Below are 16180 nucleotides of genomic sequence, written 5' to 3'. Positions count from 1 at the left end.
TGTCAGGTTTTAGGCAAAGCTCAGAAAGAAATTCTTCCATCTAATTTACAATGTCTGAATAGAAACAATATCAGATATCTCAGTATTTTTAAAAAACTGTATTTCCATACTTTGTAATTCAAAACTATTGAAAGCAACATAGACTTATTTTTAAAAGTTTAAGAAAATGCTCAGAAAATGGAACTGCAATTGCAAATTTTCTGCTTATAATACTGAAATTATTTTATTGATCTAATGTTGTCTAATGTAACTCTAAAGACGTATTTTCTAACGATGTTATAAGGTTTTTGTATTTTTTAAATACATTTTTATATTAGGAAGTTCTTTTTTATATAAAGTATAACCTTATTATACCTCTCTCTTGGCTACCCCTGAATTCAAAATCACAAACAAGAGGGTCAGTAATGATAATTTTTTCATAACAAGAATTTTTGGATTTTCAGAGGATATATTCAATATTTAATTTTTCCTATGCCCTACAACTGTGTGACTTGGGAAAGTGTTAATAAACCACATAACAAAGGAGAGGATAAAGGCCCAGTTTTTTAAATTTAGTAAAGTAGTCTGAGACTTTTCATTGCTTACATACCATTAATAAAACTAAATGAATTCCGCTGCTGCTGCTGCTAAGTCGCTTCAGTTGTGTCCAACTCTGTGCGACCCCATAGACGGCAGCCCACCAGGCTCCCCCGTCCCTGGGATTCTCCAGGCAAGAACACTGGAGTGGGTTGCCATTTCCTTCTCCAATGCATGAAAGTGAAAAGTGAAAGTGAAGTCACTCAGTCGTGTCCGACTCTTCGCGACCTCATGGACTGCAGCCTACCAGGCTCCTCCGTCCATGGGATTTTCCAGGCAAGAGTACTGGAGTGGGTTGCCATTGCCTTCTCCGAAATGAGTTCTGAGGGGGAAAAAAATCAGATTATTCAATGGCCATTTAAAATGAACACAGAAATTCTAAATTCCATGGACCTTACTGACAGTCAAACTCTCTATTAATTTTTGCTTCCTAATGATGGCGTACCATGGCAGTGTGCTCTAATTCCTGCAGGTTTTGGCAGATGAATCGAGGAATCGGGAGAGGTCATTGGGCTGACACTCAAGAGCCTGCCTGAAATGAATAAATTATTCAAGGGTCCCACACGGAAGAGAAGAAGTTGGGAGAACAAACTGAGAATAGAAGTAGAAAGGGTCATTTTGGCAGGCCCAGAACGTAAACAAAAAGAAAGCAAACAAAAAATCCAACCCTCTAATAACATTATTGAAATGTTGAATATTGCTGTTTTTGTTTTTCCAGAGATAAAGACCAAATCATCATAAAAAAAGAGAACATTAGACCACAGACTCAACAGTATTACATATGGCAATAGGGCTAACTGGGGCCTGCAAAGAGCAAGATCCTTGTTTTCTCTTTTTTTGGCCAGTTTGTTCTTCCCAGATGCAGCAAAACACTGGTTCTGTCTCTCCCTCCAATCCTCCTTCCTCTTCCTCCTTTGCTAGTGCCCAAAATATTACCTGAGAAAGTGAAGTGCCATAGACAAGTAAGGAAAAACTCATTCTTTTCTCTTACCTCACGTGCTAGGACAAACGTACAATCCTGACACTTTATATGTATCTATCTATCTATATATATAGTTGTTGTTGTTTAGTCTTCAGATCATGTCTGACTCTCTGTGACTCCATGAACTGCAACAGTATATATACATATGTATAAAATATATCAGCCTAAATACTATTAATAATAAACAACATTTTACCTCTATTGAGTAGAAGGTTTGATGGTGCTAACCCCTTGCAGAGGTGCTCTGCTTCATAAAGTACCCTAATATATAGTTACCCTTTTGGTTCCTCCCAGAAATCATGTGAGATGAGGAAGAGTGGTTCTTCTATTTTTTACCACTAAGCAAAGAGGCTCAAAGGTATTAAGTGATTTGCACAACATCAATCAGGGCCAGCTCTTGTAGCCACATTCTGGGTCCCCTACTCATACTGCCTCAATAAGCTTTCATCACTGAGAAGTTTCACTCAAACAGATACCAGAACTACAGAAAAGAAATCAACACTTCCTTTGTGTATTTCATGGTAGATATCAAGATCTGTGTTTTAGTACTTCATTTATGAAATAATCTTTTCTCTCTACACAGAGTACTAATTACAGTGAGTTATATAAAAAGATGAATCCATATGACAAAATAAAATGTCATTAATATTAAATTTTTCACACTTAATTCTAACAAAAATAATTATGAATGTATGACTTTTTAAGAATGGAAAGGATTTATCCACTCAATTATGAGCCAAAAAATATTACTAAGCAGGCAATGGAGCTTCTCCAGTGGCTCCATGGAAAAGAATCTGCCTGCTAAACACAAGACATAGGTTTAATCCCTGGGTCAGGAAGATCCACTGGAGAAGGAAATGGTAACCCACTGTAGTATTCTTGCCTGGAGAATTTCACGAACAGAGGAGTCTGGTGGGCTACAGTCCACGGGGTTGCAAAGAGTTGACACAACTTAGCGACTGAACAACAACAATGCACTGGGTATTATGCGTATAAGAGGAAACAAAGAACCCTCTGTCTCTGTCTTGAAAACACTCCATCCCACAGATGAGATGGACATATCACAAGAGTTACTCAGTGCCTAAGGCAGGGACTCTAGGAATCTAACCCGATCAGGGATGGTGTCAGGAAAACTCCCTTCAAGAAAAGCAACTAAGGTAAAGTCCAAAAAAAAAAAAAAAAAAGGAACTACTTAGGCAAAAAGGAAGAAAAAGGCAGAGGAGGGAGTGCAAATGAAAGAGCAGGAAGAAGTAAACTTTGAAAGTGGAATAATGTTGAATTTAGTGGAGTAGAGGTGATCACCCAAGGAGACAGCTAGGATGAGAAAAGGCATGCGGCAGATAAAACCCTATGTAACTCCACAGCTGGGTACAGTCGGTCAGGTTAAGGAGGAACAACCAGAAATATGTTATGGCATTACCATAAATACTGACTTTGCACTGAATTCTCTCTTCCTCAAGCAGAGCTCAAGACAGCACAGGGAAGAGTGGGCCCTCCGTATCCTCTGGTCATTGATTCTAGGAGTCCCGATGGAGACCAAAGGCCCAGCTACTCAAACTCCTGACATAAACGGCACAGTAAAATGAATGCAGTTGGCACTCAGTATCCTCAGGTTTTGCATCCACAGATTCAACCAACAGCAGACCTGACTGCTTTGGGTTGAAGCCATGGATGGGAAACTGCAGATACAGAGGGCCAACTGTAGATATTATTTTTGTTTCTTGAAACTTAGCATTCACATAGAATGCAAAAAATCACTTCTTAGATACCTTCTTACTTCTGTTGTTTCATTTAATCCTCAGAACAGTCTTTACCAAATGAAGTCTACGCCACCTGCTTTTTTATTGAGACTTAAGGAGATTATTATTTTGTAAGCATCCAGAATGACAGATCCAGAATTAGAACCCAGATTTTAGAATCCTTCGTCCATTGTACTTTCCAGGACACCACACAATGGCCCTGTTGGCTTAAAAATCCTAATCTTCCATCAAACCCTTATTAAGATCTTGCAGTGTGCCAATGATGGAGACAGAATAGGTCCCTATCTTCATGGAAACCACATTCTACTAGTAAACTGATTAATGTCCTAGGGTCGGTTTTCTCTTAATTCCCATGTGCTTTGGAGGAAAAAAAATACTCCATGACCCAAGAAAGGAAATGAAGTGCTCATTTAAGGACTCCGTGTCTCCGGCGTCTCCTGTGTCCATTTCCACTGTTATTCAGATTGCCCGGCGCGCTCTCTCCCGTGTGACCACAGGCCGCGTCACTCTGTGAGCAAAGGCATGGCCAGGAAAGGCGGCAGTCCCCTGCGCAGGTTGCCTGGTGTCTGGCCGATCCTGCCGGCCATAACAACTGTCTCGCTGATCACACTGTTCGCACTGTTCTCTGAACCCATGGTGAGCAAGGCGCGAGTTAAGAGGCTGGAAGAAAACGCGAGGAGCCCTAGGAATTGCAGACACGTTTATTCTCTGGGGGCAGGCACTGCGGCTGTAGCTGCAGCAGACGTGCTGTATTCTCTCCTCTCCTGGTTGACCCAGCGGACACAGCCCTTCCGCAGCCTCACCAGCCTAACGTAGCCATAGCACAGCCCTAACACCACCCCAAGGGCTCTTTAAGGTGGAGCTTATACATACCTTGGGGCTTCCCTGGTGGCTCAGACGGTAAAGCGTCTGCCTACAATGCGGGAGGCCTGGGTTCGATCCCTGGGTCAGGAAGATCCTCTGGAGAAGGGCATGGCAACCCACTCCAGTATTCTTGCCTGGAAAATCCCATGGACGGAGGGGCCTGGTGGGCTACGGTCTATGGGGTCGCAAAGAGTCGGACAGGACTTCACTTTCACTTTCTGTATACCTACAGAACAAAAGCAGCCTGTGGGCAGTGAGTGCCTCAGGAGGCACATGCACAGTGCCCTAACAGCTCAGCTGTTGCATAACCATTATTTACAAAACATGCGGTGAGAGGGCGGGGCGGGAGAGCCTGACCATCCCATCCTGGCTAGTTCGCTCATTCCCGACGCTCGGTTGGGACCGTTTCCTTCTCACACATTCACCCAAAGGTTTTTCAACCTGCTCTCGTGTCTTGGAGCCCAGCTTCCTGGGATTCCCATGACTGCCACTGTTAGGGTTATGTTCCATCAAAACCTCTGTGTGCTGGGGGCAAGAGCTCCCCTAGAGTAAAGCTTGGTAGAGTGAATCCAGTTATACTTCTAGCTTCTAACCTGTGCTTTGTAGCAAAAGTGGTCTCAGCTACCCGAAAGACTAACTGTCCCTCCAGACTTGTATGTTTCTTATCCTGCCAGCAGGAGAGAAACGGGGTTGCTGGCAACCATGTTCCCAATCAAATCCCATACATCATTTGGCCCGTTTCTCCTGTGCCGTGTTCCAGAAGTTAGTGGACACTTGGGAAGAAGAAAAGTGATGCACTGAAAACATAAAGGGTGGCAGGTCAGGTTAATGCAAAAAATGTAAAAAACAAAAACAAAAAACCCTGAAACTCTCTGGAAAGTCTACAGCTTAGCAGGGTCCCTTCTGTTACTGGGGATGCATAAAACCTCAATACCTGGAAATAATGTCCATTGGGGCAGGGTGTGGGGGATATCTCATATTCCAGAATTTTGAAGGACACCAGGTGGCAAAACACAGGGTAGATTAAATGGACTGGGATTTCAGTGGAAAGAGCAAAAATAGGAAGACCACAGAGTGGAAAGGGACAGATGAAGACATGGGAAGCAGTGTGGCAGAGAGGCAGGAAGTATGCTTGTCATAGGGGCTGTAAACACTGGTCTGTTTTCAAGGGCGTGGACATCGCAAGCAAGAGAGGCTCTCAGAGTTGCAGTTGGCAGTCCCAAGGCAGGTGGGCTCCAAACACAATTTGGTCCCTTGCCTGGCAAAGGCCGGCCAGCCCTCCAGCTAGGAGGCCAATGGAACAACAGGAACCCAGAGAAAAAGGATAACTTCTTGTTAGTTTATTAGCCTGTGAAACACCGACTGCAGAATCACTTTAGGGAAGCAGAGTGCTTGTCAAACGCATGGATCCATGGAACCCAATCTAGACAATCAGAATCTCTGAGGTCTCGCCCGGGTACTGAGGTCTCGCCCGGGCATATGACAAATACCACAGGTGAGTCCTATATGCTATTAAGTTTAATAACCACCAGCTGAGATAATCAAATTGGGTGGCTAAAGCCTTTGTTTAGAGACTGCCTAGGGCTATCTCTTGGTCCACAGCACCTAGAACAGAGCTGTCTGGACATAACAGACACCCTAGTTACAGAGCTCTCACATTCCTTCCTGGGGGTAAATCACTCCAGGATCTCTCCATATCACCTCAATGAAGGTCAGGCCACATCCTCTGAACACAGGTGAACTTCTTGATAGAAAGTTTGTGTTCTGAGAGGCAGTTGTCTCATTTTTCTTTTTTTTTTTTTAGAGGGACGGAGGGTACAGGCCGTCTGTCAGGCTGAAGTATCAACTCATTAGAGGCTTTTTTCACCAGAGCAGATTTCAGTTCCCAGAGGGGAGACCAGAAAGGACTACTTGGGAAAGAGAGGAGGGAGAAAGGCTCTAAGAAACCATGTCAATCAAGCACTACTCATCAAGACCCTAACTTGAACGTAGTGTGCCAGGTGCCAAGGGCAATAATACTGCATGCTCCCTGGCAGAATTGTTATTCAATTTTTAGGCCTAAAAATAAATGCGTGAGAAAAGTTTCTAGGAGGTAAAAAAGTTCTAATTACAAATCAGTGTAAGCGTTCACTGAATTTGTATTTTCCACCCCAAAAGTCAGACTAAGAAAAATAGTGTTCCAAGTCAGGAGTTCTTACAGAAAATGCTAGTTAAATGCACCAACCACTGGCCTGCAGAATAAAAACTGAATTGGAACCACTATCTCCTTCCTTCGACTCCTACCTCTATGGTCCCCTCTGATGATCAGGTTGAGGGGTGCTCCTAGTTGTAACGTTTCCTTTCAGAGGCTCCCAACTTTAGGAAGCTCTTACTCTGTACTGGGCACGTCTACATACAACCACAATACTGCAAGCCCTTGCTTCTAGATTTGCAACTTAGCCAACTGCCGCACTCCAGGGTAGGCTAGAACTACGGTGGAACTGACATTATTGTTTAGTCGCCAAGTCCTCTTGGATGGTTTTCAGAGCCAGTGGTCTGCAGCCCACCAGGCTCCTCGGTCCATGGGATTTCCTGGGCAAGAATACTGGAGTGGGTTGCCATTTCCTCCTCCAGGGTTCCCATGAACAACCCCTTTAACCTTCCTAGTGTCCCCTTCGACATACTTTCGCGGTAATGATGAACGGAAGGCCAGAGACAAGAAAGCAGCCTTGAACTCAAAGGCAGCAAAAAGCCCCTTCCCAGATCTCTTCCCCTGGTGTCCCTAGATGCCTCCTGTCCCCAGTCCGAGTCCCACAGCCCCCCAGCCCCACCACCACCACGGGGGAGCGCGCAGTCACCTCTTGTCTGCTTTCTCCCCGCAGCTCCAACGGCAAGTCGGTCACTTGGGCGCAGAACGAGAAGAGCAGCCGCGGGCAGCACTTGTGGCAGAGGCTGTCGGTGCACATCAACAAGAAGGAGAACCCCAACCAGACGGCCGTCATCAAGCCCTTCCCCAAGAGCACGGAGGGCCGCGGCGCGGGGGGCGCGGGCGGCGGCGGGCCCGAGCTCCCGGACGCCGGCCCCAAGGCGCGCCCCGCCGCGGCCGAGGCTGAGGAGGGCCGCGCCGTGCCGCGCGCGCCGTCGCCCATCAGCACGCTGAGCCGGCGCGCGGGTAGCCTCCCCGACGACGAGGACGCGCGCTCGCTGCGCTCGGAGCCCGCGGCGCGCAGCAGCTCGTCGCAGGGCTCGTTGCTGGAGCAGATCAGCAGCGTGGTGACCCGCTTCACGGCCAACATCAGCGAGCTCAACTCCATGATGCTGGCCGCCCCGGGGGCGCCCGGCGCGGGCACCGCGCTCTGCTCGGCCTACCTGATCCCCACGGAGATGCAGCTGCCTGCCGCCGTGATGACCACGTTCGCCGAGATCCAGCCGCCGCCCGCAGCCGAGAGCCCGGGCGGCGCGGCCCCGCCGGCGGAGAGCGCCGCCCGGGATCCCCCCTTGGCGGCGGCGGCCGGGCCCGAGGCTGCGGCCGGCAAGGCGGACCTGGAGGAGCTGGTGGCGCTCACGCCGCCGTCCCCCTTCAGGGACTCGGTGGACTCGGGGAGCACCACCCCCAACTCGCCGGTGTCCGAGTCGGCCCTGTGTATCCCATCGTCTCCCAAGTACGACACGCTCATCATCAGAGATTACACCCAGAGCTCCTCGTCCTTGTGAATGTCCTGGGAAACCACGCTGGGGTCCCCTCCCCCCCGGCCCCGCAAGGAGCCGAGACCCTCCGGTGTCCCCACAGACAGCAAGGACAGGCCTGGGCGCCTGTTTAAGACCCCGAGGTGGAAGACATCGCGTACACCCGCAGTGGAAACAAGAAATCAAGAGTGCTATCTACCATCCACCGACGAAGACACCAACCACAAATCTTTCGGCAGATTTTCTTCTAGTGGCCTTAGAAAACATGGGCTTTTAAGAAACACCGCTTCTACTTTTGAGGGCTCACGAGGAGTCTGTTGAACCAGTTACATCCCAAGTGCTTTGCTCTAGGGAAGCAAGGAGTGTGAAACAGCAAAACGGAGGGTTGAAAAGGCACAGTTAATAAGAAACTGTAAAAAAAAAAAAGTTTTTTTGTTTGTTTACTTTAATTCTTTTCCCAGAAGATTCTTTGATTCACCAAACATGAATGTACATTTTCTAACAAACTCAAAATCTGGGACCAAAACATCAACCTTTCTCTTCCTCTTTTTTTTTTTTTTTCCTTTCCTTTAAAGACCTTGGAAAGCAGACTTGGGCCCAGTATTTGCTGAGGCGTTGGTAGGAGTGTGTCCCATGGGCAACACCCAACTGTGTGATGAGGGCTGCGCTGATGTACATAGGGCTTTTACCAGACACTTTCCAATTTGGTCGTGACCTCCTTTTCCAAAAGCCTGCATCCTGGACTCCACCTAGTTATTTCAGTTCACCTCCATTAACGAAGAAAACCAGTGGAAGATTTCTTGACTATTTCACCATGTTGCCAATCAATACTGGAGTAGCAAAAAATATTTTCTGGAATACTGTTTTGTAATTCCCTCACTGGGGTGCGTTGTGTAGCTGGAAATTCTCTTTCTAATAATAATAATTCTTGAGCTCCAGCTTGGCTATCTCTTTCATGAAATGTGGCCACTCATTATGAATGCATTGCCAGCTAAAATATTTAAAATATGCATTTGGGCTTCTTCATTCCTTTCTTTTGAGAACCTGATGCACAAAGAGCTCCTCTGTTCTTTTCAAGTCCCACCACTGGAAGAATGGTCCGTAGACCCAATGAAGACACTGTCGTGATTGGAGGGCCTGTTCAAAAAATTAACACAATCTTAATACACTGGAGACTTTAAACTGTCAAGTCGGCTTAGCAGAGATTTAGCTATGCCAGTGAGCAGTGATTTTAACTTTTCTTGGCTGCTTAAACAGGGCAGCTATGAACTATGACACATGTAGATTTTTCAAAGCAATACAGAAAACTAAAACAGAGGAACCTTAACAGATACAAACCACACAATCTTTCTTAGCCATTCCAAAAAGAGGCAAAGCAATTATTAATATTTTCCTTTTTAAAACAATTATGAATATAATTTTGTGCACTTCATACTGTCACTTTTTAAAAACTGCAGAAAAGAGATTTAAAGTTATAATAGACATATCTGTGCTTTGATAGGCTCCTATAGATAGAATTCAGCTCAAGACCTGCATCCACTGTCATCTCTTTCTTCCTCCCATTACAGCTATCCTCAGGTGCCAAATGTTTTTGATTTTTAAATAAGGATAGTAATAAAAGGAGGAGGTATCCTATAAATTTAAAGTCTAGTTGACCCAGCCTTATACTAAAGATAGCCTTATGAGAAAGATTTGCTGTGAGGCAGAAGTATATTTTTAGCAGAGAGAAAAATAAATAAAAACCTTTTTCTTTTTGCTCAATATCCTTATTTGGTATTTTTTATTTCACATCTACTTAAAAGAAGGAATTGAGAAATGAAAATAAATCTATTAGCATAATTTATCATTCTCTACTTTAAACGTTATTAAACACTTTTACCTTTCCTGATAACTATTCTCATATTAAATTATATTAAATCAAATCTCCCAATATAAAACATTAAAAGCTAACATTAATTTACTAAAATATAATTTAAAAAAAAAATCAAACCTCCTGTGCAAATTTGAAAATAGCATCATTGGAGCCCCTTGATCCCAAATATTATGAGACTCTTGAAACAGTCAATCTAGCTAAGTTTTGTGGTTTCACTAAAAGCAAATGTCTGCCTCTACTTGAAAAACAAATGTAAATATTTTGAAGTAAATATTAATATCCTTGGATTCTCATCAAAAGGGTGGCATTCACCTGGGGGTTACTGTCTTGATTTCTTAGGCATTGAAACCTTCCTAAGTATGCTCTAAGTTTTTAAATTTGTTTCAAAGAACCCTTATGTTGGTTTCCACTGTATTCTCAAATACAAGTTTCACTGTGTTGACCAACAGGAAGACATTTTTAAAACTTTCTCCATGACCAAATTCTTTTCTATTTTTTTAGTAACATATTTCCTTTAAAACTATACTACCATATGAGAAAATTCATTATAAATTAAAATTTAATGTGAATAAATTGCCATCATATAATTCTATATGAATTAATAGTTGACATAAGAAAAATAATTTAATTAGAGGAGAACAAGAGGTATTTTTCTGTGTATTTATATAACCCTTTGCCACTTCATTCAATACATTGTATAATATATAATATTATTGATAATGCATTCTTGGGATCTTTTATTTTGGAATGATACTAACTCTGTCTCTTTGCCAATTCTAATACCAGGTTCCAAGTTAAATCTACAGTACAAAAAAGAACTGAATATTCATTCTAGGGCTAGGATATGAACTTCACACTTCATTTGAGTACCTATTTTCATTGAATTTCCTAGAAAACAATCTGTTCCTGGTGCCCAGTGATAATTCAGGTGGGACCAGCATGACTCAAGGGAAGGGGAAAGTACAGTGAAATGCTGAGTTTCAGAAAAGCCACCCTAAAGGACAGTTTGGTCCCAGGATTAAAAAGAGAAGACCTGGTTCGATCAAGTTGTACAGACTATCCAAGCAGTCCACCCATTCTCTATTGTGGGAAGCGGTGGGGACCGCCTGAGAAGACCGTGCCTAACCAGGAAGCAGCAGACCCACCTCTCTGGGTTAGGGGTGGGGAACAGAGCAGAAAGGCAGTGTGGAAAGGAGAACCATGTGAGATTTGACTGAAGCAAAGAGAAAAAAGCAGACCCCTGAATGTGCTAATCCTTGTTAGTAACAGTCTTTCCCAAGTTTCTGCTGTTACCAGCATGTGATCAGAAAGACTAGGAACTATTTCTGACTGTCAGTGAATTGTATAATGGCTCTGCTGCAATTCTGTGACTTCCAAACCAGGAATAAAACTCTTTAAAAAAAATTTCCTGTAGTAGTCTCCCAGCAAAATGTATGTGTTTCGGAGACTTCAAAGGTTATTACCTGAGTTCACATTTAGCCACAGCTTATTAATAACCCTCAAGCTGTCAGAATCTCTATAGTTACCATTTACAATTTTATACTGTGAAAAAATATACAGATCAGTGAAAACCGTAAAGATAAGTTGGAATTCACTTTAAAGAGGGTCTGAAGCCTGAGAGATGCTCTACTATCTGTTGAAGAATGAGGCATGTATAAAATAGTTGGCTGAATTTCACTGATCTTCCCAATGTGAACAAATATACTATGTATATTGTGTGTATTTCTAGAATTCAATGGCAGCTGCTGGTGGTGTTGTAATTAGAAATCTATATAGAATATAGATGTTTTAGAGAGATGGTGCCAATCCTAAAAGATTTGTGTGGGCTACAAGTGCTTGTACTTACTTTTTTCTGCACTTTAACTGATTTGGTTTTAAGATGGTGTGTGTGTATGTTTTTCTTTTTTCTTTTTTTTCTGTTGTTGCAGCTTGTGCTATTAAAATGATAGAGAATGTTAAATTATTTTGATGTGAGTTGCAAATGATTTTTTCATAAAGTTTAACATTTCTATCAGCACTGTTTTGCTTTGTACTTGTATAAATGTGTTTTATTTTAGTACTTTAAAATATACTTGCCTGTTTCTCAGTTGTCTAAATCATGTTAGAGCTGGTATTTGTGAAGTCAGTTACTTTTTGAAAAATATTAAAAAAGAAACTATGATATGACTTTAATATTCTTCCCCTTAAATGTTTAGATTGTTGTCTTAATAGTGTTTTCTGTGACCCAAAGAGCCATACTATTAATTCACCTTATATTCTGAATGATGAACATTCGAGTTATGGGGTTTACAAAGCAGCCTGTGGACAATAGATTAAAATGTAAATGTAAACTAAGCACAAAACCACCAGAGATGCTGTCCCCAAAGTCACCTGCAAATACCTTTCAAGACATAAATAAATACTTATATTAAAACAAGGAAGCATGTAGGGAATAAAAGTCTTTTGTGTGTCTGAAAATACCAATACAAATTATAGGTGTAGTTCCACAGTTATCTGTGTTGATAGAAGTAACATCACAAAAATAATATAGATTATCTGTATGTATATATATACATATATGTGTCTGCATATGTATACAGACTTACACACATCAACATAGATATTTGACTTTTGAATCTATCTATATAGTTTTGTATGTGTATGTTTATGTGTGTATGTATGGGCATATCTATATAATTTTTCCAGAAAAAGAAATTACTTATTAAATCACTTTTTACTTTGATAGATTCTTAAGCAAATTTACACTCCCTGAACACAAATTAGCTAAAATCTAAAAGCATAATGTAGACTAGATGAATGATGTATGGAAAAGAAAGACAATGTAAATATTTAAAATATATCTTCTTTCTACTCCCTTGTATTATTTGTACCCATTTAATATGTATATACACATTTATTCTTATATATGTATCAGTTCAGTTCAGTTCAGTCGCTCAGTCGTGTCCGACTCTTTGCGACCCCATGAATTGCAGCACGCCAGGCCTCTCTGTCCATCACCAACTCCCAGAGTCTACCCAAACCCATGTCCATACAGTCGGTGATGCCATCCAACCATCTCATCCTCTGTCGTCCCCTTCTCCTCCCGCCCCCAATCCTACCCAGCATTAGGGTCTTTTCCAATGAGTCAGCCCTTCGCATGAGGTAGCCAAAGTATTGGAGTTTCAGCTTCAACATCAGACCTTCCAATGAACACCCAGGATTGATCTCTTTTAGGATGGATTGATTGGATCTCCTTGCAGTCCAAGGGACTCTCAAGAGTCTTCTCCAACACCACAATTCAAAAGCATCAATTCTTCGGCACTCAGCTTTCTTCACCGTCCAACTCTCACAACCGTACATGACCACTGGAAAAACCATAGCCTTGACTAGACGGACTTTTGTTGGCAAAGTAATGTCTCTGCTTTTAAATATGCTATCTAGGTTGGCCATAACCTTCCTTCCAAGGAGTAAGCGTCTTTTAATTTCATGGCTGCAATCACCATCAGCAGTGATTGTGGAGCCCAAAAAAATAAAGTCTGACACTGTTTCCCCATCTATTTCCCATGAAGTGATGGGACCAGATGCCATGATCTTAGTTTTCTGAACGTTGAGCTTTAAGCCAACTTTTTCACTCTCCTCTTTCACCTTCATCAAGAGGCTCTTTAGTTCTTCTTCACTTTCTGCCATAAGGGTGGTGTCATCTGCATATCTGAGGTTATTGATATTTCTCCCGGCAATCTTGATTCCAGCTTGTGCTTCTTCTAGCCCAGGGTTTCTCATGATGTACTCTGCATATAAGTTAAATAAGCAGGGTGACAATATACAGCCTTGACGTCCTCCTTTTCCTATTTGGAACCAGTCTGTTGTTCCATGTCCAGTTCTAACTGTTGCTTCCTGACCTGCATAGAGGTTTCTCAAGAGACAGGTCAGATGGTCTGGTATTCCCATCTCTTTCAGAATTTTCCACAGTTTATTGTGATCCACACAGTCAAAGGCTTTGGCATAGTCAATAAAGCAGAAATAGATGTTTTTCTGGGACTCTCTTGCTTTTTCGATGATCCAGCGGATGTTGGCAATTTGATCTCTGGTTCCTCTGCCTTTTCTAAAACCAGCTTGAACATCTGGAAATTCACAGTTCACGTATTGCTGAAGCCTGGCTTGGAGAATTTTGAGCATTACTTTACTAGCACGTGAGATGAGTGCAATTGTGCGGTAGTTTGAGCATTCTTTGGCATTGCCTTTCTTTGGGATTGGAACGAAAACTGACCTTTTCCAGTCCTGTGGCCACTGCTGAGTTTTCCACATTTGCTGGCATATCAAGTGCAGCTCTTTCACAGCATCACCTTTGAGGATTTGAAATAGCTCAACTGGAATTCCATCACCTCCACTAGCTTTGTTCGTAGTGATGCTTTCTAAGGCCCACTTGACTTCACATTCCAGGATGTCTGGCTCTAGGTGAGTGATCACACCATCGTGATTATCTGGGTCATGAAGATCTTTTTTGTACAGTTCTTTTGTGTATTCTTGCCATCTCTTCTTAATATCTTCTGCTTCTGCTAGGTCCATACAATTTCTGTCCTTTATCGAGCCTATCTTTGCATGAAATGTTCCTTTGGTATCTCTAATTTTCTTGAAGAGATCTCTAGTCTTTCCCAATCTGTTGTTTTCCTCTATTTCTTTGCACTGATCACTGAGGAAGGCTTTCTTATCTCTCCTTGCTATTCTTTGGAACTCTGCATTCAGATGGGAATATTTTTCCTTTTCTCCTTTGCTTTTCGCTTCTCTTCTCTTCCCAGCTATCTGTAAGGCCTCCTCAGAGAGCCATTTTGCTTTTTTGCATTTCTTTTCCATGGGAATTGTCTTGATCCCTGTCTCCTGTACAATGTCACGAACCTCTGCCCATAGTTCGTCAGGCACTCTGTCTATCAGGTCTAGTCCCTTAAATCTATTTGTCACTTCCACTGTATACTCATAAGGGATTTGATCTAGGTCATACCTGAATGGACTAGTGGTTTTCCCTACTTTCTTCAATTGAAGTCTGAATTTGGCAATAAGCAGTTCATGATCTGAGCCACAGTCTGCTCCTGGTCTTGTTTTTGCTGACTCTATAGAGCTTCTCCATCTTTGGCTGCAAAGCATATAATCAATCTGATTTTGATGTTGACCATCTGGTGATGTCCACATGTAGAGTCTTCTCTTGTGTTGTTGGAATAGGGTGTTTGCTATTACCAGTGCATTCTCGTGGCAAAACTCTATTAGCCTTTGCCCTTCTTCATTCTGTACTCCAAGGCCAAACTTGCCTGTTACGCCAGGTGTTTCTTGACTTCCTACTTTTGCAGTCCAGTCCCCTATAATGAAAATATATATGTATAAGTTGATACAAACCATGTTTGAACTTACAAAAGAAAACCTTTTTTTGTCACACTTGCTAATTCAGTCTTCTAAGTAATCCAAATGGGCATATGTTTATGTAAACTTCAGGTTGATATGAAATACCTGGACTACATACAGAAAATTATCTCCTAAAGATCAAAAGAGTTTAGTAAGACTCCATAGAATCACAGGAGGTCAGATAAAACCAGATGATGCAGTAGAAATAGCATTAAATAGGATTAAAAGTCAGTCTCTATCGTCCTGTCCCATATGATCTTGGATGAATAACCTTGACATCTCTGTAACTCAGTTCGTTTTTATTTAAATGCAGACATGAATAACAATAACCTGTGAAATTTATTTCATTTCCAGCATTCCTGGTATGTGGTAAATGCTTAATAGGTGATAGCTATCAATGGCAACATACTGTTTTTTATACAGTTAATATCCAGGAAGCAGCTTAGATATGTTAAGTCCAATATTACTTGTGGCTGCTGCTGCTGCTGCTAAGTCGCTTCAGTCATGTCCGACTCTGTGCAACCCCATAGACGGCAGCCTACAAGGCTCTTCTATCCCTGGGATTCTCCAGGCAAGAACACTGGAGTGGGTTGCCATTTCCTTCTCCAATGCATGAAAGTGAGAAGTAAAAGTGAAGTCACTCAGTCGTGTCCAACTCTTCTCCACCCCATGGACTGCAACCTACCAGGCTCCTCCGTCCATGGGATTTTCCATTACTTGTGGAGCGGTAACAAATTCAGTGATATATAAGGCATATATCATTGCAGGGGAAAGCCTATTGAGGTTGGAACTGTCCATCTAGGATGACTTAGTAAATTGATCTTAAGCATCACAGAAAGGACATTTTTCTTCTGTTATAGTCTATGCTGAATGCTGGCCAGTTTTGGGGTATAGTATGTAAATGATCAATTTGTAAAAATTAACAGTTCTCAAACATTTACTTTTTTATGGTAGCTAGCTATATATAGGTAGACGCATGCTAAGTCACTTCATTCATGTCCAGCTCATTGTGATGCTATGGATCTTAGTCTGCCAGGCTCTTCTGTCCATGGGATTCTCCAGGCAAGAATACTGAAGTGAGTTGCCATG

The 16180-nt window shown here is 42.4% G+C and overlaps 1 protein-coding gene and 1 long non-coding RNA gene across 2 annotated transcripts in view; one reads left to right on the top strand and one right to left on the bottom strand.

Moving 5' to 3' along the window:
* The window catches only part of GRM5 (glutamate metabotropic receptor 5), a 623817-nt gene extending 615037 nt beyond the window's left edge, over nucleotides 1–8780 (top strand). Inside the window, exon 10 of the mRNA XM_081533344.1 lies at nucleotides 7044–8780. Within this exon, the coding sequence (XP_081389470.1) occupies nucleotides 7044–7875 (832 nt within the window). The 3' untranslated portion in view covers nucleotides 7876–8780. The remainder of the gene's footprint in view (nucleotides 1–7043) is intronic.
* A 2836-nt stretch (nucleotides 8781–11616) lies between these two features.
* Nucleotides 11617–16180, bottom strand: part of LOC145523304 (uncharacterized) — a 98990-nt gene continuing 94426 nt past the window's right edge. Inside the window, exon 3 of the long non-coding RNA XR_014066476.1 lies at nucleotides 11617–15048. This is a non-coding gene — a long non-coding RNA (uncharacterized LOC145523304). The remainder of the gene's footprint in view (nucleotides 15049–16180) is intronic.

The sequence above is a fragment of the Giraffa tippelskirchi genome, chromosome 10, assembly GCF_054371585.1.
Source record: "Giraffa tippelskirchi isolate mGirTip1 chromosome 10, T2T-mGirTip1v1.2.pri, whole genome shotgun sequence".
Classification (NCBI taxonomy): Eukaryota; Metazoa; Chordata; class Mammalia; order Artiodactyla; family Giraffidae; genus Giraffa; species Giraffa tippelskirchi.
This window is presented reverse-complemented; position numbering and strand designations above follow the sequence as displayed.